Raw genomic sequence first — 27034 nt, 5'->3', positions numbered from 1 at the left:
AAATAAACAACAACTAAAACAAATAACAACAACTACTAATAACAATAACTAAATAAACAACAACTAAATTCCATTCGTTTAGCATTGCGTCATATGTTGTTCCTACTAAATCGAAGTAGTTGTGTTTTTTTCATATTATACCCAATTAATTTTTGTCCATTAACAAAAAAAAATAATATTAAGGTAATATATTTGAGAAAAAGTGAGTTAGAAGCTTAACTTCAAAAAGATGACAAAGAATCTCATAAAAATCGTAACCATCTTTTGTAACGAAACACATAATAAAACAAAACTTTAATTTTTTACATTTTAACAAGCCTTAAAATAAAATTGAATGATGCTATTATCGCTGATTATTTTCTATCAAAATTAGACCTTTAATATATTTAAACAAACTATTTTGTAATTAAAATTCAACTAAAAATATATGTCACATCAGTTTCAACAGGAAACGCCATATTAACCTTCGCTTCAAACTTACTATTGGAATGCTTTTGGGGAGCGTCGTTGGTAATGTAGGGATAACCCTATCTATTGAAAACATAAATAAAATCTCACATTACCAAAAACCTAAATGTACACAGTGTTAAAAGCTTTTATTAAAAAAAAGATGGAAATATACACTGAAACATTTTTAAACTTGTTCATTAAATTGCAATGTAAATTATTGAATATAATCAAGAAAATTAATTACTGCATTGGGTGTAATTCTTACAGTTCAGATTTTAATCTTTTTTAGGGTAGGGAAAAGATAGATTAACTACAATCAAGGAATAATTAAAAATTACTCTATTAAATTTAAACGTTTAGTGGTTACTTTTATGACTATAAATATAAATAAGACTTTTACTATTTTCAACTCAACTTTAGGCTTTTTAAGTTTTATTTTAAACAAGTTATCCTAATATCTGGATATACGATTGTCAGGACTAGGTTTGGCGTCTATCAATCTAAAAAATTTGTGTTAAAATTATATATAAAAAAGCTATTTGTAAGAAAGAGTAAAGAAGGAAGACACATCAAAAGCGTTGAATGAGTGCTTTATATTTAAAATACTCAGCTCTTCTATGAAAAATACAAGCATTTTAATAAAAATTTGATAATTTCAATAAAAACTATTTACAAAATCCACACATATTTTACAGATAAAATCATAAATCTGTGCACAGAAACTATCTTCTAAGAAGTATTTTTCTTCAGTCTGAAAGAAAGATAAACATTTTAGACAAGTGCATAATTAAATTACACCAAATTCCAATCATTTGTGATAAATTGCAAAAATTAAAATATAAATAAATAAAGAGTTGTTCATAAGTTTTATAAATGCATAATGCACGAAATAAAAAATAGATTGCATTAATAATTTTTAATCTGATAACCATAACTTCTCATACTGAGATGCAATTTTAATTATGAGTAGTGGCTTAAACCTTAAACTATGGAAATTAATTTGTGAAGATATTTTAAATTACAAAAATTCCTGTCCATGTGTAAGCTTGTCTATTTTCTTAGAATCAGCTTTAATGGACAAAAAGCCATTTTTTCTTTGATCTTAAATGTTAATAAAAAGAATAATTTCGTTTAGAAAACATAATTATAATTTTATGTAACCACATTTTATAAATATGTTAATCACAACAAAATGAAAAGCTAGATTTTAAAAATAATCAAATGTACTTGAAATGAAATTAAAACTTTAGAATACAGAATATGCAGCACAATAAAAAGTAATTTCAGAATGAAAATTAAAATATTAAAAAGGAAGTGGATAAAAGAATATCAAAATCACAAACTGCTAAATTATTCAAGATCCTGAAAAATACTTTGTTTACAATCATTATGCAATTTTAAAAACAGAAGAATAAAGTGTTAAAATGTCAAAACATTGTTCTTGCGAAGCAAAATTTCAAAATCTAAAAAAAACATTGAATGAGTGGCTAAAAAAAGCATTACAGTGCAATAGTATTAAGAGTTGCTATAAGAAAACATTTTGTTTTTTCAACCTTTCATGCAATACATTAATCAGTTTCATAATTATATTTAAATTGTGGCATGTTTTTGTCAAAATAAGTCCAGTATACATGACATTGAATAAATATTTGCACTAATTTTTTGTACTCTGGATATAGCAACCTCACAATATACAATCCATTGTTGTCTGGACCATAGGAGTCGTTATATTGAGCACTGATTGTATTTGTTTCTTCAGTAATAAAACACAAGCACAACATATATGTCATGTGTAAGATAAAAAAAGTAAAGTAAAAACTATGTAACCCAACCCAGAGGTGATTGTGAGCCCAAGTCAAAATTCCGGAAAATTTCCTAAGTTAAAAAAAAAAAAAAAAAAAAAAAACAGTTTAAATTGAAAAAAATTTAAACAAGGTTTTTTCCTTCCTTTTTCTCAATATTTCTTAGTTTACTTAAAATATATTTAAAATTTTACACATACCTATACCATTTACACATGCCTATGATGACCTGGAGAAGTAATTAAAATTTACAAATATGACTTTCTCTCGAGTTTATGATTATAACAACTATTTACTGATAGAAAATGAATATTAATCGTGAATATAAGCTTATAAAGTATCTCTCTGGCTCTCCCTTACAAACAAATAAAATAAACTGCGTTTTTAAGTTAGACCTTTGAAAATTTGATTTCCGGAAACTTCTGTGATCAATGATTTTTTTGAAACGTGTGGACCTTCGATCTCCGGAAACTTCCGGATCAATGTTAGCGAAAAATCCAGAATTTTTCCGGAGCACAATCAGCCCTGCCAACCCCCCACTGTTATATTATAAGAATAACAGAGATATCTATATCATAAATAAATGTGAAACAAGAAGTGTTACAGTAAACAAAAAAATTTCAAAATTGGAAATATTCAGGTAAAAAAAGGGCTATGAAATTAAAAAACATAACTATTAAAAAATGAACATTATCTTATCTTATTTATTCTAAAAGCTAACAAATACATTTAATCAAAAAAATAAATAAATAATAAATAAAAAATTATGGAAAAAGAAAAAATTTTTACCTCTTGTATCTATTTGAATAAGTTTGTTTATCTGTACTTGTAGATTCTTGTAATAGTTTTCTTTTTAAAACAAATTCTTCTATCTGCAATGATAAACAACAAAGCACTGATATCAATCTACAATTGAAGCAATCAATAATTCACATGAATCATTAATATTCAATAACATTAAAAATCAATATTAAACATATTAACAAGCAGTATTATACATAAAAATAAGGAAAGGAAAAACAACACAACTAAAATTGCATTAAGTTATTTAATTCTATTTTATAAAATTTTTGAAACTATATTTTCTGACAATTTGTCCAGTGGTATTTAATCTAAGGAATTAAACTTCAATGAGGAAAACCACTTAATATTAACGTAACGTGTGATTAATACATAATGTCGAAGACATGCAAAATGTTTCCCTAAAAATCTCGATTATATGCAGATCATGCATTTTTTCAATGGATTTTATCCAGGGATTGTAGAACTTCAATAACACTAAAACGTTTTTCAATATATGTTCTTCTTGAACATTGTCCTCTTCTGATCAACTAAAATAGTGAAATAAAGTATTAGCCTGAACTATCACAAGGTTCAGATATAGATAATTTGGTTCAATTTTTTCCCCATATTAATGAAAAACTGTGATATTGATACTATTACATACTTGCACATTTATCATGATAAAAATTCTTATGATAAAAGTAAGAATTAGGAAAATTTGGATAAGATCAAAATTTTTTTTTAAAATTACTATTGTAAAAATAATTTGCATAGTACTGTTAGTAATATTTATTCTTAACCACCAAAGCTTTTTTACCATTCCAATTGTATGTCTCTGCTTTCCACTACGAAACTAAAAGAACCATACAGATCTTATAGTTTTAAATTATTATCTTAGAATTTATTTTATTATTTTTTTTTTACATTATCTAGCATATGAATGTTAAATAATACTACCAACTAGTATAACAACAATATGTAAACTTAATGTTTTAGTCCCTCTATCTTAATTTTTTTAGCAGCATTTAATTGATTGATTTGTTCATTTACATTGCACTAGAGCTGCACAATGGGCTATTGGCAACAGTCTGGGAAACATCCCTGAGGATGATTCGAAGACATGCCATCACAATTTTGATCCTCTGCAGAGGGATAGGCACCCCCGCTTCGGTAGCCTGACGACTTGCACGCGATGTCGAGCACTTTACGGTGGAACAGTTTAACGAGGACCAATACCGCACACCCTTGGTCCCTACGCAGACTGATCCAAGTGGTCACCCACCCGCACACTGACCGCAGTAAGTGATGCGTGACTTCGGTGATATGTGTGTGTATATATAACCGTGTCTTAACGATCAGTCCACTACAGGACTAGCAACATTTAAATAGTTAACTGTCACATATCAGTTTTTTAAGCATTTTAAGCCTACCTACAAATTGCAATGTTACTTTTCGAAACAAACTCTGCAGCGAATTTGCAACACGAAGAAGATTTACTGATAGAATTTTCATATTCATGCAAATATTTTTTCTTTTGACATTTGTTTTCACAAAGTTGCAAAAATATTTCCACTGATACCATTTGGCTGCAATTTAAAATTTGTCATAATTAAAACTTCCAAGATATAAATAGATAAAAAAAAATACAATTCGGTTCAGCAGAAATAAGAACTTTGTTTATTTTATTTAAATATAACCATAAATGTGGTAATTGAAAATCAGAAAGACTTCTTCTTCTGGCACGAAGGCAAAAGTTTAAAAATGGAAAAATCATTTTCATAGTAATATTTAAGAATAACTTACTTCATCATCAACAATTGTTTCCACATCAATCACAGAAGAACAATCTGATAAATCACCATCGTGGCAAGATGATTCTGAAAAAGTAATGTTGCAATTAACGATGTTACAGGAAAGACTGTAATTGGATAAATATATAAATTAGGACAAATTTATTTTATGAGCTGTATTGAGGGATATAGGAAAATAAAAACACACAATTTTATACCCATAGTTATATAGTTCATAGTTTAACAGTTATAGCTATAGTGTGATCAAATATTAAATTTCCACAAATTACATTTGTGGAAATTTAATAATTTTAAATCATATTTCTCATTGTAACTTCAGATTTCTTCAAACTTTTTACTTGGTAACTTCTTTATCAGAAAGCAGTTATGAAATCTAAAAAAGGGAAGAAAGTACAGAGATGAAAATTTAATAAGAAAATACCTCAGATGCTTAGTGATCCAAGATTAAGCTTTCTAAAGTAATCTTGGAGTTCAGGTTAAATTTTTGATTTTTATTTTTGAAGTTGTTAGCTTAATGTTTTTTAAAAAAGTTGCTTTTAAAAAAGATTTCCTTTTTAAAAAAAACACAAAATATAGGCTTCGTGTTTGATTTGATAACTTAAAGAACTTGCTATTTTCTTTTTTTCAAACATGTAAAGCAATAAAATTAAGAGATAAGTAGTTTTTAATAGGTAATTTAATTTAATTGTCTGTTGTTACATTTGAAAATGTATTGATTAATTTAACCAAAACTGATTTGAAGTAGTAGTAGTACTCTGATAACATTGCATTAGATTTGAACAACGGGCGAAGTTCGGGGAAACATTCCCAAGAATGGTCAGAATACATGCTATCACAATTCTGATCCTCTGAAGGGGGTGGCTTCTATGCCTTGGTAGCCCTGCGACCCGTGTGCAAGGTCGAACCCTTTACGGCAGATCAATTTAATGAGAACTGATACAGTGCACTTTCTATCACTCAGGTTTATGAAAGTTGTCACACACCCGCTCACTAACCACATGATTTACTGGATGCCGTGTCTTACAAATAGCCTATTGTGGGAGAAACTAATTTTAAAGATGATAAAAAATTTTCCCAAAGTAAATCTTACAAAAAGGAAGACTTAAAAAAAAAAAAAAAAAAAACTTAAAATGGTCTAAAAAAACATTTATGAAAATGTTAATGGCATAAGTATATTTTTTATCAAAAAAAGTCAAATTCATAGAATTACCATGTCGGGTATTAAACACATGCTCGTTTATTGAAAAAAGGCTTCGGGCACAGATGGGCTCGGATTCATGATAAAATTTTTATAAACTTTTTTACTATTTTTAATCAAACCTTCTGGTTCCCTTGTTTGCTAGTTGCAAGATCGCAAAATTTGATCTTTATCTAACAAACATCTCAGGCAAGCTCTAAATAATATTATGTATCTCGAACCTTTTAACACATCTCTTTCAGTTCTCTTATTGACAGCTGAAGAAGATTTTTCTTAAAATACGTCAAAACATAGTTTTTGGGAGATTAAATATCCAACACCTGTTTATATGTGAAAATTAAATTAAGATATTTAAAAGAAGTTTAACATTTAACCATAGTGTTAACACAAATCTGGCACTTGGAATTTTGTTGCAAGGTAAGAGAACTGTTAAGGGGCTGACAGCGTTAGAAATTATAGACAAAGAAGTTATTGGTCTGAAGGATCAGTAAGTAAGGGAATTCTTTACTGGTTCATAGACAATATCACTTGTTTATGAATGATCCCTTAGTTAACTATTTTCAAAATTTCTGTGTATTTTAGTATAACTTTATTTAGTATAACTTTAGTATAACTATTATTTAGCATATTTAGTATAACTTTTTGAACTAACATTTATAATTAAATTACCAAGTAATGCAAAATATTACACCTCTATAGTAACTAATTAAATTAAAAACTTGCTTCTTACATGAATCGCGATATTGGAGATTAAAATCGCGTGAATATGAATAGCAAAATTTTAAAAAAGTGAAAATACAAAAGGCAATAATGAATTTTTAAATCGCGCAAATGTGTATCACTGTGCATAATTCGTGCGAATACGAATCGCAATGTATAGTTTGTCAATCAAGTATAAATGCAAAAATTTATGTTTGATATTAAAAACACCTGAATAGGAATTGCAATATTAGATTTTAAAAAGGCGTGACTATGAATAGCAGCATTGGATTTTACACTGGTGTGAACACAAATCGTTATATTTGATTTAAAAACGAGTAAATACAAATCGTGATATTGGATTTTTAAATAATGTGAATAGGAAACGCGATGTAAGATTTTTAAATCACGTGAATACGAATTAAAAAATTTACCTTTTAAACCAGGTAAATTCGAAAATCGATGTTCGGCACTGAAATTGCGTGAATAAGAATCGAAATAGCAGATTCCGGCACAGTTCCAAATATTCAAGATGGGAAAAATCTGCCACACCATAAGATCAAATTGGCAAAAGAATCACGTAAGACATAATTGACGAAAGAATGTATGTAAATGTTTTATTCACGAGACTTAGTAAAAGCTTCAAAATTTTGCCGGGGTTTAAGTTTTAGATTTGCAGAAGTCTGGGAACCAATGGTTTTGAGACACGAGTTCTGCTATATTCGCACAAAAATAGCAAGCCTTGCTTCTTATTTTTAAGTCCGGAATTCCGAGGTAACTCCGGAATACAATCACCCCTGATTAGTAAAACGAACCATAAAGAACATACCAACGTGATTCTCCTTTTTGTACACTGACAAGGCAGCTTTAGCACTTCCTTCAGAACAGCTGACCGTCGAGCAACTGGTACTAGTATGTGGGAGGGTCAGATGTCTACTTAAAATCTCCTTTTCAGAAAAATCATCCTGGCAAAGATGGGGTTTAAGATTACTAAACTTCGGCAATTTGGTATCAGAAGATATTTTAATATCACCATCACAGTGAGCTTGCTCTGAAGAATCACCTTGATGTAAAGCACTAGAATCGAATCGATCAGAAAGCATTTCGTCCTCTATTAGAATTTCGGGCGAAGTTCTGTAGTCATCGACAGAGTTTGGACCACTATACCTAGTTATAGTGTGATTTGTCATAGGATTCTGATTGTTCATTATTGCAGAGCTATTGCGCAGTGCGTCTATTCTGTCCCTGTGTAGCTGGGCATAGCGAAAAGCCCCACCTGAAGTTCTCGAAAAGGGTTCTTTCTTTGTTGCAGGATTGAGAGATATCGAAGAATCCGAAGTACTAGCAACTTCATTCCTGCCCTCTTGAACACCAACCATGATATCCAAAGAGTCCACTTTAGTTGTCTTCCGTAAGCAATGCCCACTCCGAGTTAAATGGTACGGTTTCCCAAAGTGAGAAGGGGTTTGGCTTGCTTTTTTAATTTCAGCTATTGCAAAGTTAAATTCTTGCATATAGTTGCACATTCTCGTTTGGATTGAGGGTTGGGTACAAGATTCCACCTTTAAATAGATAGTTATAAATTAATAAAATATTAAATAATTCAATCACAAAATTGAATTTTTAAAATGAACCGCAAATATTGCCATAAATTATACAAATTAAACCAAACTGCTTCTTATTAACTAAAACTATATTAAACAAAGCTTTTTTTCAACTGATAAAGAGATTAAATAATATAATTCGCATCATGAACTTAAAACTAATTAGTATTATCAGTAACTAACTAGTAATATTTATGAGTTATCTTGTACAGTATAATAAAACTAATAAGCGCAACAAAGCACATTTTTAAATTAGAATACACTGGACTGTTAGAAAATTCTGTAATGTTAGAATTTTTAAAAATATTTTTCTAAATAGAACTAATATTCATTGAATTTTTTGAAGCAATTCTTAACATAAAATTAGATTTTCAAAATGATCCTTCTTATATTTCAAAATATATTAAGAACAGAGCTAGCAAATAGAAATATATTTCCCCAACAGCTTGTTAACGGCCAAGATGAAATTGATGACTCCCAAATTTTGTGACCAATGGCAACAGGGTGGCAAGGCAATGTTGTCCAGCTCAGTGCCTTGACCACTGAGCGATTCTGACTCCAATAATTAAATAAGTGCAACTATCTGAGTATAGATATTTTTTAAATATGAAAAACATTCTTTTTATCAATAAGTTAGAGGATCTAAACTAGAAAATTTTTCTCTAAAAGAATATTAGCTTTTAAATTAGAATGAAATTTTGGTTCTCTTCATACGAAATCAAGATGTTTCAATTCTATATAGAAACCGACTTTCCACTATTCAAAACGGATGTGCCCCTATTAAAATTATTAACCCTATAAATAAGATTATGATATAGTTAAAAATTTTATTAAAATAAATACTTACTGAATCATCATCTACTTGATGGCTAAAAAGAAGAAATAAAATACATGAGAAGTTTATAAAAAAAAAACTGTATAAAAGTTTAGGTGACAATTTAGAGAGAACATTAGCTTTAAAGTTTAAATATTGAAAGTAAGGAAATTAAGATTATGTATTGTCACTTTTTTGTCCTAGAACTTCCGATCAGCCAAATCTATACATTTCTATCACTAATTTAAATTCTTATTACTATAATATTCATAGTCTTGGCATTTTAATTTGTTACTAAAAGAGAAAATTTCTAATGCTACTTAATCAGTAACCATATTTTATGTAAAAAAAAATACGTGAAAAGAAATTTCATTCATTTTAAAACATAAACATAGGTTGTTTTATGTAATATAGTTGTTGATTTTAGATAATTACATATTACTACTTGCTGAATAAAATACTGCTAATTAAAATTCTATGAACTATGCTGAATAAAATGCTATATACATTATGCTGAATAAAATACTACTTGCTGAATAAAGTACTAATTGCTATGAAATATGCTGAATAAAATACTAACATATACTGTGCTGAATAAAATATTAATTGCTGAATGAAATACAGTCGGACCTGTTTATTTCGAATCTCAATGGGAAAGGCGAAAAATTTGAGATAAAGTAATACAGGTACTTTAGAAAATTAAATTTCATTAAGAAATTCTATTAAAAGTGCTTTAATTGTTTTGAAGGCATTTCTGTAAATTAATTATACCACATACATCTATTTACATAAAATTTTTGTAACATACATTTAACATTGAAAATAAGACCTCGCTTCCTGGCTCGTACCCCCCAAACATCACTGGTACCAGAGCACCAGTCCAGGAGGTGCACTCAACATACATTTAACATTGAAAATAAGACCTCGCTTCCTGGCTCGTACCCCCCAAACATCACTGGTACCAGAGCACCAGTCCAGGAGGTGCACTCAACATTCGGTGCAACCGCAAGGACCAGACTGCACTTACCAGGCTTATCAGCGGCCACCTTAAGTCCCTTTCTTTTGAGGGTAGTATTAAAATCTACCCTAACTGCCCCAGGTGCCACAACATGCAGGCTTCCCCCCAACATATACTGGACTGTCTAGGTCTGGACAAAAGGGACATTCTTAATAACACACTTATGGTGGCCGACTTCCTCCGGGTGATGAATTTCATGGACATAGTTTAGCCCTGCTAATTTTGGGGATAAGGAAGAAGAAGAAGAAGAACATTGAAAATTTTTTTAAAATGGCTTTTGACACCTAACTTTCTTTGTTTTGATTATTCTTGTAAGGTTAGAAAGAGCAGTAAATCCCTTGTAGCTCACATTTTCCTGGAATTCACGAATAGTTTGTAAGAATTCTACAGCTTTTTCGACCTTGTTTGCACTCACTTTTAGTTCATCAATATGATCTTCAGCTTCTTCCTCTTAATCTAATATTCATTTTACATTATCTATGATTTTCGCATCTGTCAATGCTTAGCATGCTGCCAGGCAGTTGTCTACTTGTAAAAATCTTCAAAATTAACGTCAACATTAAATCCTGATCTTATTGCAATCCATGCTTGCAAATCTGGCATTGCATTTCCAACGTCAACAGTTCTTTCTTCTTCTTTACTAATGCCTTCAACCTCTTGTTGCACTGGTGGTCACTCCGTCCAACTCATCAACCCCTCACTTACTGCCAGAATCATTGCATTCCTTTCAAGTTAAAGAAGTGCAGGGATAACAATCGAAATTCCAAGAAACACTTCCCCCCAACCTGTTCATCCCTGTTGGTTCATGAAATTCATCTGTCTGCAAGTGCTACTGATAAAAAAAGTTATGTAGTTCGGGCATTTGTGCTTTATTATTAGAAATGCGAGAAACTGAGGTTTTGAAGAAAAAAATTTTTTTGACATAAACATGGAAAATACCTTGAAATTGGATAGTAGGGAATTTTAGAAATTGTAGAAATGTAGGGAATTTTAGAAATTTTGAGATATAAAGCTTATTGAGTTAAAGAGGTTCGAGATAAACAAGTTCAACTGTACTAATTGCAATACAAAAGACCAATATTGAAAGTAGGAGATCAAGATTATGTTTCGGTAAATTTTTTGTTTTAGAGCTTCCAATCAGTCAAATCTACAGGGTGATTCTAAAAAGATGGGCAAAATTTTAGGAAGTGATAGTACACACCCAAGCAAACAATTTTTATCAAAGAATGCATGGTCGAAAACAAAACGCAAAGGTGCTGGTGCATTTGGAAAGTTGATTGATGCAAACGTGAAAGCTCCAATCCTGTTGCGAGTTGCTGCGCTGCGTTACTTGTCGCCAAGCTTTCGGCCGCTATAGGGAAAGTTCGTGATATGCCTGGTGTGTTTCAGAATGTTCGCCTATCTTTTCTTCGCCGTTGTACTACCTGCATAGCTGCTGCCGGCCACTGTTTTGAACACTTATTGTAATCACATGCCATTAAATTTGCTTTTATAACTTAACTTCATCGTTCTTTGTGTGTTTTTGCCTCATATAAGAACATAAACTTTGATGCCCTCTAGCGGTTTTGCGTCTTGTTTTCGACCATGCATTCTTTGATAAAAATTGTTTGCTTGGGTGTGTTCTATCACTTCCTAAAATTTTGCCCATCTTTTTAGAATCACCCTGTATACATCTCTATAACTCATATAAACTTAACACTATAACATTCACAGTTTTAGCATTTTAATTTGCTACCAAAAGGGAAAATTTTTAAGCTTACTAGTTAATTGTTTGCAACCAAATTCTTTTTAAAAAATGTAAGAAAAAAATCATTCATTTTGTAACATTAAAAAAAAAAAATTAGGTTGTTTCATACAATATAGATTGCTGATATTAGTACCTGCTGAAAAAACATTTTATTAAAATATATTTTAAAATTTAAATTTGTTTCAAAAATTTAAAAAAAAAAGAATAACTGAAAACAATGGCAATAAAATAAGCAGTTGCAACTATAAGTAGTATAAAAAAAAGTAAAATAAACATTTACTTAATGCGAATTAGGGGTTCGTCCTTAGGTGACAGACAAGGTTTCCAACGTGACATGCTTTTCTCCAAGAGTTTCCTTTTTTGCTACGTTAATGGAGAAAATTAAAAATAAGGCTTACAGCAGAAAATAGTAATATACAAAAAGCACAGAAAAATTCTTACACAAAATTGTGAAATTTACATTATTAACTGTGAAATTAACACATGACACAAAGTAATCAACAAGACCTCTGAATCAATGTTAACGTTTATGGTTTGGATTAAAGTAATGAGCTACGATATGTTATGTATCTGCATTCAGTATTTTTTTTTTTAGGCCAGGATTGGCGATAATAACTAACAAAGTGGGGTTTGGATTGTACTTATGCTAGAAGATAAGTGTGATGTATGATCGGGGGAGTGGGAAGAAGTACTATAGATAAGGGAGGACATCATGATCAACCAACAGCAAATGAAAAAAGACTGGCCGACACTCATAAACTATAATATCATAGACTTAAGTCGAATGCATGAGAACGTCACCAAAATTGGGTTTCACAACTGAAAACGATCTGAACTTTCGCACAATTGATCAAAATACAGTCAAATAAATAAAAAAAACCTTTACAATTTATTTATCTAGCTATAAATATGAAAATCGATGTTCGATATTACAACCGAGTTTGATATGAATCCTGATATACAATTTTTTAATCGGGTGGATATGAATCGCAACTTCTAAATCAGGTAGATACAAAAATCGATGAAATCCTGATATTAGCAGATCCAGTGATGGGCCAGGAAAGCCTGGTTGGTAGAGCGCTGGACTCATGTTCATCAGAACAGGAGTCCGAAGACTCTCAGTGTAGTAATTGGTGACTGGTACACGTGAAGTCTGTCAGGTTATAAAATCCTCCAGGTTCCCATAACAAATTGTAGCCCCGAGGTGGGGGTACTGGATAAGAGATAGATTGTTTTCAGGTTCAGGTCAAAATTACAATCTGTGGATGAATGAATGGGTTAAATGAATTATTATAATTGTTACTAAAATTGAAAAAAAAAATCATCTTAAAGATCTATATTTCAAAATAATTAAATATCCTGACTCACAAATAATTAAATATCCTGATTTTTCCAGATTAATAAAATTCCTAGATATTTTCCTGTTCTGCAGCCACCCTGATATCTATCTATAGTTCTTAGAGAAGTCTGACATTCCTAGTCTACAGAGATTACTTTGGTCAATGAGGTAAATTACTTTTTCAGTTTATAAATCAGGTGTGGAATGAATTAATTTCTTAAACAACAATTAAGCAACTTAGCAATTGTAACTACACATAAATAAAATAGACTTTCTATTAAGAAAAAAAAATCAACATTTACTAACCCTATTGCTCGTAAGAATAGCATCTTTATAACCTAATACAGTTTCAGCTGAATGTGAAGTCACTGTGTTTCCCTCCTCCAAAGACAACTTAAAAGAGCTACTTCCTTCACCTCTAATGCGATTCCTACGTGCCTGAGGCTTTGATTTAAAACCTATACCTTGACTGCTACTAAAAGACATATAGCATACATAAAATTTACTAAACAAAAGATAAAATAAATAAAAAGAAGACTGAACAGTGAATAAAAGAAATAAGATAATAATAAGGCAACTCAATACATACGTTGAGGGTAGGTTATGGCAGTCATTCAGAGCCTGAGAAGAAGAAAAAAAAGTAAGCAAATAAGCACCTTCAGCAATAAAAATACAGTAAAAGATTATACAACAGGGGTCCGTCTAGGTTTTTTAAGAGGTACTTATTTTGTGAAAATTTAGACACAACTTATGAAAATTAAAAATTATATTAAAAAATCAACATAAAAATATGGTAAAGTAAGAAGATATTTTCAAAAATTGTCACTACAAATAAAAATGATCTATGACTGGTAAATTTTTATATATTTTTCCCCGTACGTTCAAAAATAATTTTGCTATTGTAAAATTTTGGGCTTAAAATTGTAACCAAATTTAAATATCCATAAAAATCATTGTTAAATTTCAACTTAAATTTTAAAAAAAATATACGTTTAGCAGTACTTGCACTAAAAGTTATTTTCATTATGAAAACATTTCCCACGGGTTTATGCAGAGAAAAAAAAGTTTCATAAAAAATAAAGGTCTGTTGGAATAAATTTAGAACAATGTTCGAATGTTTAGAATAATGTTCGAATTTCAACTTCCTGTAAAATTTACAGAGGGAGAGCCTCATTGTTTAATTTAAAAAAACAAAAACTCTCCGGGAAAAAAAGCTTATTGTTTCTTACGATATGGAAAAAAAATTTTAAGAGACGAAGAGAAGAATCTTAGAAACCACCGTTTTTCTTAAATTTGAATTTGTGAAGGTACCGCTAAATGGTAGTAAATTTGCCTTGAACATATCCTTGTACCAGCCAAATTACATATGCTTTGCTGAGCATGGGATAAAGGAAATAGAAGAAAATCACATGAAATAAATTAATAATTACAAGCACCTGAAAAACATTTTAGAAAACCATTTTCACACAGCAAATTTATTAATTACGGATATTTTTGCTTCAATGTTGTTTTAAGGGACAAAAAGTATCAAACTAAGTACAAATAATTTATTATTTTAACACAAACTTTCTCAGATAATAACAATTTAAAAGTGTTTTTTTTTTAAATAACTAAAATGGCAATAGGTCAGAAAATAAATATGTAGTTAAGAATAATGGAGTGCAAATTATATTAAGACTTAAATAAAAATAAACTATTCTGTAAAAATAAAATCATTTAACAAAACTTACTATAGCAGTCTGAATTTAACGAAATTTAATCTGTACAAGATTAAATTTCGATACAAAAATTTCATTACAAAAATTAATTAGTGAATGATGCACCATCCAAAACTTTTGACTGTGTGGTTATATTTCAATAACCTTAAAAGTAAATCAAAAAAAAAAAATTTAAATTATAAAATAAAGGAAATTTTTTAAATGCAGAAAACTCCGAATCGGAAGATTCTCGTGCCTGAAGTTAGTAAGCAGTCTGTAAAGAAATATACAAGGAACAGGCCATACAAGGAATCCTTGTCAAAAGAGAAGTTTAAAAAAATTATATAACTTAGGGGTTCCACATTAATATTTAAGAAACAAGAATAGAAAAAAGGGTACACAAACTTGACAAATATTTTTCAAAGATGGTGGGTTTAAAAACATTGAAACTTGTTTGATTGGCCAAAATTTGAAACCTCAAGTTTCATCCGGCCATTAAACATGCCTCCAAGCCCATTTTCCTGGGGTTTTTTTAAAAAAAAGATTCTAAAAGTTTTTTCTCCCATTTAAATACTAAATCATGGTCCTAGATGTATCAGCATTTTTAAAAGAAGGAGTCTAAAAATATATAGCAAGGGCTGCAATTATGGAATACTCAGTATAATTCTTACATACCAAGCTTTCCCTAGTTACCGTTGCTGATGCATTGTGACCACTCTTTCTATCAAATTCTGAGCTGGAATTTCCTTTAGTTTTGATGCCATTGGGATGATAATCTGTAGAATAGCTTGTAATCTTAAAAATAACACAGCTTCATTAATATACATTGCATTATAATGAAGCTGACATAAAAAGAAATAACACAAACATCAAACAAACAATAACTTACAATCAAGATTTGCATTATTAAACAAGAAAACATCTTTCTAAAAATATTTATAAATAATTTAAGCCAAACTTCCTGATCACAATTTTACTAAATTGAAAAAACACTTTAATAATTCATTTTTTCAATTAAAAATCTGTCTTTTATCATGTTTTATACAAATAAGCTTTAAATTAAAATTTCAAATTAACAATATTTAATTTGTTTAAAAACTTCATTTTTATATTTGCTGAAGAAAAAGTGGCAGCAAATAAATTATTAGGCTCTATAAAATTTGAAAAAGGAAGAAGAAAGAAAGGAAAAGCTCCCACGCCTGCACTTTCTTTCAGGAATCGTCCGCTTTCAATTCAAAGCAAATTCTCCCACAAAAGAAAAAGAAACTAAGTTAATGTTTTTTTTTTTTTTTTTTTTTTTTTTTTTTTTTTTTTTTTAAGCATAAACTGCTTTCATTTATTAATTTATCTTCAACTTTCTAAAAATTTTAACCCACCAAGTGTTGAGGCAAGTTAAAAATGTACAGAAATTTTGCTGTTATGCACTAATTGAAATAACATTTAGAAATCACTTTTTTAATACAAGGCTTGCATTAAAAAGTTCGGAAAAAGACAGGTCTAATGCTAAGAGGGTTAACCCACTATCGGTTTAGCAAATGGGCAAAATTGGGAGAATGTTTCCCCCTAATGCACTATCTTCCTGTATAACATGGAAAAACCGGTTCTGCTATGCAGAAAAGACTGCAGGTTAAAATACAGCTTTTTACATGCAGAACCGTCAGTGGGTTGAATAGCGAAAGCAATCTACACCCTCTTATTCCCAGACCAATCAAATGCATACACCTGCTATAAAAACATTTTTCCCTTTTTCAAAATTAGAAATAAAAACAAAAAATTTTTATAAAAAAATCAATTTATATTTAGATAGCACATATCACTAAAAAAAAATAATAAAGGATTATTTCTTAGAGAAACGAAAATTGGCAGACAATTTTTTAATCTCAATTTCTAATATTTAATCAACCCTTTGTAGATCATTATTTTTACATTTTAATGCAGGTTAAGGCTACTAAATTTTGACTTCTATAGATAGCACCTTGGTCTTATACAACGCCAGCTAAGTACCATAACATCAGTACAATCCCAGTTCTATAAGTATAAGCCCTTAACTTAAAGTAAGAAATAAAATATCACCTTTTCAGAGAGATCTGGTTCAGGTGATTGCTGAAAACTAAACTCTATTTCATCTTCAGGAAAATTCAAGGCTGCATTAGCATACTCTTCATACCATTGCCTTCTGGTTTTTTCTTCCTCTGCAGTTTTGAATGACACTGCGACAACAGTCTGGAAAAACAATCACAATGTTACCATAAATGTAAATGATAAATAGATTGAAAACTTTTGGTTAAAAAAAAAAAAGTAAAAATTGTGTCATTGGAAAAAGTTCAAAAATTACAATTTCATAAAGATCTTCATTCATTTCAGCCAGAGATGGTAAAACTATTTTGCTACAGTTAAAAAAAAAAATAAATAAATAAAAAAATAAAAAAGAGAGAGAGAGAGAGAGTTTACATATTTATAATAAAACCACACATCTCTTGTTTCTGAACTCGAACCCTTATTTTAATATTACTAACTATTTTTATAATAATATTCTAATTACAGAATATTACAAATGCATACCTGCAACGTTGGAGAAGTAAAATAAAAAAAGATTCTACTAGCGACATTTTTTTATTAGGCTATGAGTGAAGTTTTGATACATCATGCATAATAGTCAAAAAGAGAAATTCAAAATAGGAAATACAGACGTGCCAACCTAGCAAAATTAACATTCAGGAGTTTCCCTAACAAGAATTCAGGAGATTTCAGGAGGGGTAAAAAAAGGTGCATGGTATGCAACATTTGGCACTTCTAAGGAATTTTAAGTAAAAAATTTATTAAATATAAGAATGCAAGAAATTTTACACACTAATAGAGCAATAATTGTTTAAAAATATTAAATGGAAATAAAATAATTAAACACAGATTTAGCAACACAAAACTATATTAGGTAGATACTCTTTAAATAAATACCATTTCCTTAATAAAACATTATTCAAAAACCCTTGACACTGTAATAAAAATGCACAAAAACTTTTAAAAAATAAACAAATTGAATAACTATTTTATTTTATAAAACCAATTCAATACTAATGTATAAAAATACTAATGTCTGTACAATAAAGAACCAATTATCCGGGATGCTCGGGACCATCGCTATCCCGGATGTCTTAATTTCCCGGTTTCCTGGATCGACAAAAAAGTGTCGTTAATTGATGTTTTATCAAACCCGAATTACAAGGAAAAAATGTAAACACATTTTAAAGTAAGAGAAAAAAGAAAAGCACTCCTAAATCTAAAAAGGAAAAAAATTGTAGAAAAATAAAATTTAAAAGAATAAAAAAATTTGCAAGTTTAGACAAGAAAAACAAGTTTAAAAAATAATTACGATTCCTAAATCAACTAATAAACAAAACCAATGATTAAATAACGCAATATATTTCATGGGGGGGGGGCGAAAATAAAAGGAAAACCTATTAATCTAAATAAAAACAACACTTGAAAATTATCGAACCGAAACGATAGTTAAAAAACGGCAATAGCATAAATATTAAAACCTAGAACAAGGCAAGATCAACGGACTTTAAAAAAAAAAAAAAAAAAAACTAATGAAAAAATTTGGTAATACAAATAATTTTATTGAGTGCAAAATTTATCATGAAAAAAAAAAAAAACGTAGTGGAATCAGAAAAACGAAACTGCAATCTGCTTCATAAAATAATTGTATGCTTAAATTAATAAACAATTCTCCTTTTTTTTTTTTTATTTATAAAAACGCGATTTTTAATTAAAGCAGGTCGTGTGATTCCACATCAAGAAAAACTTGCGAATGATGCCGCACTTCCAAAGAATCAGATTTTATTCAAAAGAAAAACATTTTATTTTTATTAATCGATGTCAAATAGATAAATATATTTTTCTCTTTCATCTTCTGTTCACTGATATGCATGGGCAATGCATTTTCCCCACCCCCTCGTAAATCAAACAGCAAACGAAATCATCATGCCACTCCTTTGAGTTTAACGACCTAAAAGAGAATAAAGATCTAAAATCTTCAAGGTCGCGAAAGAAATGACGTTTCTCTGGGTAAACGGGGAAAAAATTCTTCCCTTCCTCACATTTTCCTCTACTCAACTTCAAGGATTAGTCCAGTTTCCGCTTTTTTTTTCATATCGTTTTAGTTCAAAATGGCGGGAGAACCGAGCAAAATTTTTTCCCGGATTATCTGGATACCAGATAAATGGTTCTCTACTGTATGCATGAAAAAAAGAGTTGCAGACTTAGCTCTCAGCAATTAAGTCTTGCTAAAGTCATTGGTACATGATTTGTTGAAATTGATCCATACTTCCGTTTCGACTTAAGACATCCTTGAAAATTTTAGTTTTTTTTTAAATATACGAAGACTAAACGAATAATTAATATCATGTTGCTAGTTTACGAGCTTGTTGCCAACCGTGGAAAAATACGCATTAAAAACAGCAAGATACAATATCAATTCCAACTACGAGAGTATGAGTTTCCCCACTCCTGAACGGACGTCACTCGATAACGACATGTGACGTCATTGCATTCAACTCCACACGAAAGAAGAGGAAAATTTCACCCGCCCCCTTACACTGGGGGAATATAACCTGAAATAGGAGTGTTAAGAGGTAACGTTGAAGAGGGGGGAAAATAAAGCATGTTCAGCTACGCTTCAGGCAGATGGTAGTTTGATAAGAGGGGATGGAATTCTGACTCGATAACGATAACGATATCACTCGATAACGACATGTGACGTCATTGCATTCAACTCCACACGAAAGAAGAGGAAGATTTCACCCGTCCCCTTACACTGGGGGAATATAACCTGAAATAGGAGTGTTAAGAGGTAACGTTGAAGAGGGGGGAAAATAAAGCATGTTCAGCTACGCTTCAGGCAGATGGTAGTTTGATAAGAGGGGATGGAATTCAAGCTAAAAGAAAAACTTACTTTCGCACTCGCGGAAAAATTAGGTAATTTTGAGTTTGGCCGTCGATCGCAGTAAAATTCGGGAGTTTTTCAAATCAATTCCGGAGGGCGGGAGAATAACTCAAAATTCGGGAGACTCCCGCAAAATGCGGGAGAGTTGGCACGTCTGGAAATAATATAAGCACTTACATTTAGTAAAGTAAAAAATATGTATATAAATCTTAATCTAATGAAGATTTTTTTAACCATTATTTATGATTACTCAAACTATTTTATTTTATAACCGTCGTTGAACAGCGGACCCAATTTTTGGGTTTACGACTACTAATGTTTAACTCCTGAGCCCTGTAATTTTGAACCCAATCCAGAAGACTTCCGGATCAAATATTGAGCGAAATTTGCCTTCATGGAGGACTTTTTGATGGAACTAACTTGTATTTGAGTTACTTGGAGAGGAAAACCACAAAAACGTCCCAAGGTTAGTCTGATGGCAAAAGGACTCTAACAGGTAATTTGTCTCTACCACTGAGGATATTTTACGAACAGCACTGCGGTCGGTGCAAGCTGGATGCGGAATTCATATAGGCTAGTCATTGCTGGGATTCGAACCCAGTTCACCTCATTGGAAGGTGAACGCTCTATCCCCTGAGCCATCACTGCACGACTTAAACTATTAACACTCAACATACTGCAGTACTGGCAATAGCACCATTTGCAGAGGAATAAGAGAAGTACTTTTGCTATCAGTGGATATTTTATCACCAAATTTTTAAAAAAAAACTTCATCAACAAACACGGAGAAATTTGAGAATATACACAGGTAAACAGGAGATGGTCATAAAATACAGGAGTTTTCGTTAAAAAACAGGAGACTTGGCAGGTATGCAAATGTAACACTTTTGCTTATTTTTAAAGTAAAAATTTTGTAGCTAAAAATAAACATGATTGTTAGAATAACATTTTTAACAGTAATTTTTTAACTTGCCAATAGCTCCTCTTTTTGTTGTATAGTCATCCCATCTTCATACAGACCCAAATCTAAAATGTAAAACTGAACTTTTAAAACCCTATTTAATTCTTATACATAAATACAATATATAATAGGAATATGTTTATATTCAACCAGCAACAAAAAATATTCAGTTGCATGCATGATGTAAAGTTAATTTAAATTTTGTATAGATATTAAACACAGATTTTTCTTTCTCGGTTGCTACTTGGAAGGGCAACATTTAAAATTATCAATATACTCTTTCCACATCAGGTGTCTGTCTAGGTGTTTTTTTAAGAGGTACCCATTTTGTGAAAATTTAGACATAATTTGTGAAAATTAAAAATTATGTTAAAAATTCAACACAAAAATATGGTAAACTAAGATAATATTTTCAAAAATTGTCACAACAAATAAAAATTATTTAAGACTAGCGACTTCAGAGAAAAAAATGTTTCATAAAAAAAAAATAAAGGTCTATTAGAATAAATTTAGAACAATGTTTAAAATTAATTTTCGGAATTCTGGCATGCTTCCAGTCAGGCATGGGGAGGAAAAACACTTCTTACAAACCGTGTGGGAAGTGAATTCTTCTACTACATCATAATAGCAAACCACAGGTGGGTTCCATTCCAAATCGAAATGAAAATTTTAGAACTTGCTAGGGGGAAATTTTAGAACTTGCTTTTTTAAAAGTATTTTGTGAAACTACCGTTTTTCTTTACGTTGAATTTGTGAAAGTATAGCTAAATGGTAGTAAATTTGCCCTGTATAGAGTCCTGGACATGTATATGCATTTTGATTGAAAATATTATTTACAAACAATTATTTAGTATTTGGGCTTTAATTTTCTAATTAATTTTGTGCAAGATTGCATAACTCTTAATAAAGTTTTCATAGAACTATTGTTTAATTATTAAAACTGAAATTGCGATGCAGTAGAATTTTATTGACTCTTTTTTTAATAAGAAAAAGGAGGTCAATAAGCAATTAAATGCAATAAGTAATAAGTATGTTTAATATACAATTAAACATACTTTATCTTTTCACCAGTTTGTCTTCATATAGTATTATTCACTGAGTTTTTTTTTTCCTACTGTACTAGAGCCTCATATTTTTTCTTTAAACAAATGTTTTGAAATATAAAAGAGATACTGGTTGTTGCCCTGTTATAATATTCAATCTAAATGAGCATTCTGTAGTAATGAATAGTTATTATTTGATTGAAACGAATTTAAAAATAAAAAAATTAATACTCAGAGTAAAAAAAAAAAGCAATTTAAATGAAGAAATTTATTTCAGTGCGAAATCTCTTACCTTTAAGCTTGGCATTCAGTTTTGTTTCATAAGATGCTCGTGATTCAGCATCAGTCTCTTCGTCATCTGAGATCAAAGTTTCTAGGTGTGTATTTTGGGGCAGAATGATAACCTGCACATTCATTAATAATATTAAAAGCAAATAAAAAATAAGACATTTATAATATAGAAAGCAATTGAAATTACAATTAGTGATAGATTAAAATATATTTAAAATTTTTTTTAAAATGAAAGCTATAAGTTTTACTATTGCAATATGGTTTTTAAATGTTAAATCAACTGATTATTAATCTTTTATAAGGTTATGGGAAGAATACATACCACGAACTTCATAATTTTTTAATGTTTTAAATAGGAAGATATTTTCCAACTATGATTTGTGCTGCCATCTGTTGATAACTTAAGAAAACAAAAAAATAACAATGAAGGGCTTTGTTTTCACAAAAAAATATGAATAACAGCAATGTTACTGTGGGGTCAAGAAAAGAGATCCATACTGAAGAAGTATTTTCCCATAATAAATTTGGTTATTCATAAGCATAAAAGTATAAGTTTATGGCCAATTATTGACAATAGATAGAAATTTGAAAATCCAACCTAAATTCCAACAAAATAAATAAATAGAATAGTTTCAAAGATCAAATTATTTTTAGGTAATAAGCTAAGTAAATGCATTTTTATAAAACAATTTCAATCCCAAAAATATTTTGACATAACATTACCAGAAAAAAGGGCTTTATAAAGGATAAACAAGGCCAGAATAATGAGGATTTCAATTGCAGGAAAAAAGTTCAAAATGTAATAAAAAATCAGCTTATTACAGGAACCTAAATTTCAATACATTAACAAAATTCACCATGGGAATTTACAGTTGAAATGCCAAAATTTGAGGTTGAAACGTCAGAATTTATGACATAACAAGAATAAATTAATGAATAAAGGATTTCATATCAAGTAAATTACTAAAAAAAAGTGAAACTATCAAAAACTTGGTCTCAATCTTTATCCATCAATAAATTAAAAGCTTTATTCTACTAGTTTTAATGCATTTCGTAAAAAGCATGTTATAAAATTTCTAACTAGGAAGTAATTTTTTTACTATCAACTCTCTAGGGTGGGGGGGAGGATTTATTTTAAATTTGCCAGTTACTTGGGTGAATAAATTATTCAACTTGAATCAATGAAATCACTTCAAACAATCACAACTTTATAAGAACATAAGTGACATTTAGTAAACAAAAAATAAGTCTTTATTAGTTATGGTTTAACTATATTATGTGATTGATATTATACTCCCAGTAGTTCTTATACAATTTTCAAAACTCATTACAGAAAACTACTGAGTTAATTATTTAATTGACAAGTTTATTTTATGTATTGTACCATTCACTTGTAAACATTGTTGCCAAACAAGGAATTTTAATGTATGAACAAGACGTTACAATAACCAACTTTTATGACCACTTATCATTAAAAGATAGAATTTAATATGTTAGATGGTTGAAGTCTTAATAAAAATGGTAAGTAAATTTACGATTATACCTACCTCAGAGCTACTATTTTCATTGAATGATTCTGTATCTTCTTGCATTTCTGTTTTAATTAGAATTTAAGAAAAAGCACTTGACATCTATAACAAGAAAAAAAAAAAATTACATTTCTTAAAAAGAAAATACCATGAATTCAAATTATTAATGTCATTAAAAAGTATTTTTTTCCCTATACATATGAAATATATATAGAAAATAGTTGTATAAACAAATAGTTGTTTTTCAAATTTATATAGATAGAAGTTGTTATAGATTTGCGGAATTTTAATTATATTAGCCATAATGAAAAGGTATAACACTTTCAAATGTACTTGATTTAGTAAAATTTAAATATACTCCCAAGTAATTAAATATTATCACATGATTAATAAATCATGTAATAAATTAACAAAAAATAATTTATTAATTTTTATATGATTTTAGTTTTATGTTAACAATAGTATTTAATTATGTTAATGTACAAAAATATTAACACAGACATTATAATTGTAAATTGTTAATTAGCATCACAACAACATCTTGGGCAGCTGCTTTTCACTAAATGCATATATGCTTATTATTAAACAAGACCTGAACACTGGAAACAGAAATGCTAAGTAGTTTCTATTTCTTAATAATGTAGTGGTGAAAATAAATGATAAATATTTAAGCATTTTAAAAAATATTATTTACTTTTTAGAATAAAATAAATTATCAATAGCACTAAACACAATTGATGCAAGTGCGACAAAGAGAAAAAACAATTTCAAAAAAAAAAAATAAATAAGTGCAAGTATGAAAACTCTTGAGGGCCTTTGTGTTGGTTCTTCATGCAAGCAAGCTCTAATGCAGCTATATCCCAATAATTAATTTTGCTAAGTGTTTTGAGGAACCTACTAAAATTGCCACCGCTTCAAAAGATTTTTGATACTGATTAAAGAGAAAATTGACTAGCTAGAGCTTGACGAATGATACGATAGAGTTAGCCACCTTTATAGAGGATTTTATATTAGTTTATCGTATGCCATTGCTCAGTTGACACCGTAACATGGCGAATTTTTGGAGATACCTATACAGAAATTTTCCAGAGTTTCATGATATTAAAAATTCATAAATATAAGTCATTCCACAAAAAAGCTTTTTACTGTCTAAAATTTAGAGTTGCCTTTTACCTTAGCAAAAACCACAAACTTCCTTCTCGAAAACTCCTTAACTCTTAATTATTTTGCAATTAAACAAGACAACTTATTTAAGTTAAATAACTTACGTAATATCATATATAAAACTTCTAAAATTGCTATTAAACTTACACAGGAAACATAATAAGTACACAAACAAAAATTTGACAGTAAACAACCTGAAAAATCTAAAAAGTACAAAAAAACAAAGTCATACGAAATTGGAACAAAATTTATTCAAGTTGATTTTCACAATTTGCACAAAAAAACTGCAAAATAATTTGCAATGAAATTTAATAAATTGTTGGTAGTGAGCACACAAGAATTTACAAGCCAACTGTGAGGGAACACAATGATTTAATTACCGAACACAGTTCACGTGTGAAGCATCACTTAAGATACGTACTAGGATAAAAGGGCAAAAGAAAAATATTGTCCTTTACAAAACACAGGTTCTATCAACACAAACTCGTTAATAATTATATTTATTACAAGGAAAACTTGATTTATTGTTAGGAACCCATTAGCGCTTCTCATTCTCGACGATATCTCACATGAGCAGTTAACGGGCTTCTACGCCATAGATATAATTAGAATAACAGAAGGTATTAAGTGCTTGATAAGAACAGTTGCTTTCGTATCAAACATATTATAGTATGGCGTAAATTTTTACATTAATTTATAAAAACATTATTAATAACATAAACAAACACAGTGAACCATTTAAAAAGACATCTTTTCGCATTTAGTTGTTTAATACCTTGTTTTATTGCGCTAGAAATGGGCCTTGTAGACAAAGCATCATCCAGAGAAAATGTGAATTTAAGGAGCATTCTGACTGCATGCAGTCACCGCGCCTCCAATCCCCGACGAGAGGGTAAAAGAACCTGATAGGTGAGTTCTTCGTATAGGCGATCACAACGCTCGGGGAGAAATCGGTTTCATGACTTTGGCCCTTCTTCCTTCCCTCTCCTCCTCTTTTCAGTTGCATAAGAATGTACTACGAAATTTTCCATTTTATTAATATTTTTCCTTTTTATTTAATAAAAATATTTTTCAAAATTTCCATGATGCTTTTCTTTAGAACTATGTTTAAAGTAGTTTTCAGTTCCATATAGTTTTTCAACTTAAAAGATTTTAATCTATATGAAAATCACGAGAGAAACAAACGTACTTCCTTCCTCTATGACTCTCCACAAACAAGCTAATGAGAAAAGCATGCGAAATGTAGCCATTGTTGTTGTTGTTGTTGTTAATTTACGTCGCCCTAGAGCTGCACAATGGGCTATTGGTGACGGTCTGGGAAACATCCCGGAGGATGATCCAAAGACATGCCATCCCAATTTTGATCCTCTGCGGAGGGGATGACACCCCCGCTTCGGTAGCCCGACGACCTGCGCGCGAAGTCGAGCACTTTACGGTAGCACAGTTTAGCGAGGACCAATACCGCACACCCTCGGTCCCTACGCAGACTGATCCAAGTGGTCACCCACCCGCACACTGACCGCAGCCAGTGATGCTTGACTTCGGTGATCTGCTGGGAACCGTGTCTTAACGATCAGTCCACTGCGGGACCGAAATGTAGCCATAGGTAGAGAGTTCTGCTATACGCCACCTGCAGCTCATTTCGATCGCCAATCACAGAAAAATATATTTCATGTCATAATCCATTTCTCATTTCATCCTTCATTCATCTATATTGCCGATCAAAATAGGCTACAGAGGTGGCGTGGAGCAGAACTCTCGACCTATGGAAATATTTGTATGCTTTCACCATTAGCGTGTGGAGATAGTCAGAGAATAAAGAAGTACGTTAGTTTCTATCTTGATTTTTTAATAGATCAAAACTTTTAACTTAGGAAACTATATGAAACTGAAAACTACATAGAATAAATAGTTCTAAAAGGAAGCATCGTGAAAGTTTAAAAAAATATTTTTGACAATGAAATACGAAAAAAAAAATAGGGAAGGGTTAAGAGTTGGAACTGGACTTCGCCCAATAAGACGTATTCGAGAGTTGCAATCATCTCCCAAATCAGTTTATCCTGAAATTTGCTGTAGATCATCGAAGTCAAGCATCACGGACTGTAGTCAGAGATCTGAAAGTGACCACTTTGATCAGCC

The 27034-nt window shown here is 30.2% G+C and overlaps 1 protein-coding gene across 12 annotated transcripts; it reads right to left on the bottom strand.

Moving 5' to 3' along the window:
- Positions 1-1024: 1024 nt before the first annotated feature.
- LOC107437358 (uncharacterized) lies at positions 1025-25782 on the bottom strand. Of its 12 annotated transcripts, none has more exons than XM_071186734.2 (14): positions 25671-25782; positions 23750-23833; positions 22204-22315; positions 20881-20933; positions 17036-17185; positions 15638-15757; positions 13855-13886; positions 13572-13740; positions 12207-12289; positions 9195-9216; positions 7573-8305; positions 4839-4912; positions 3042-3124; positions 1025-1201 (listed from the first exon to the last, which is right to left on the bottom strand). In XM_071186734.2, the coding sequence occupies exons 2-14, from the start codon at positions 23792-23794 to the stop codon at positions 1180-1182; spliced, it is 1698 nt and encodes a 565-aa protein (XP_071042835.2). In that variant the 5' UTR covers positions 23795-23833; positions 25671-25782; the 3' UTR covers positions 1025-1179. The 12 variants fall into 12 exon arrangements, with proteins under 12 accessions (XP_071042835.2, XP_042904259.2, XP_042904256.2 ...); XM_043048325.3 differs by having other exon boundaries at positions 13572-13770; positions 25671-25770; XM_043048322.3 differs by having other exon boundaries at positions 13572-13770; positions 25276-25695.
- Positions 25783-27034: the final 1252 nt, after the last annotated feature.

This window comes from Parasteatoda tepidariorum, chromosome 9 (assembly GCF_982258835.1).
Source record: "Parasteatoda tepidariorum strain Cologne lab strain chromosome 9, Ptep-v5.0, whole genome shotgun sequence".
NCBI lineage: Eukaryota > Metazoa > Arthropoda > Arachnida > Araneae > Theridiidae > Parasteatoda > Parasteatoda tepidariorum.
Note: the sequence above shows the minus strand (reverse complement) of the source record. Positions and strands in the feature narration are given on the sequence as shown.

Coding starts and splice junctions, on each gene's coding strand:
- LOC107437358 (XM_043048325.3), bottom strand. CDS start 23,794: ATGCAAGAAGATACAGAATCATTCAATGAAAATAGTAGCTCTGAG. Junction 9,217..12,206: donor GAACCCCTAATTCGCATTAA/GTAAATGTTTAT, acceptor TCTTCTTTTTAG/CCATCAAGTAGATGATGATT. Junction 4,913..7,572: donor CAAAAAGGAGAATCACGTTG/GTATGTTCTTTA, acceptor TTACTTTTTCAG/AATCATCTTGCCACGATGGT.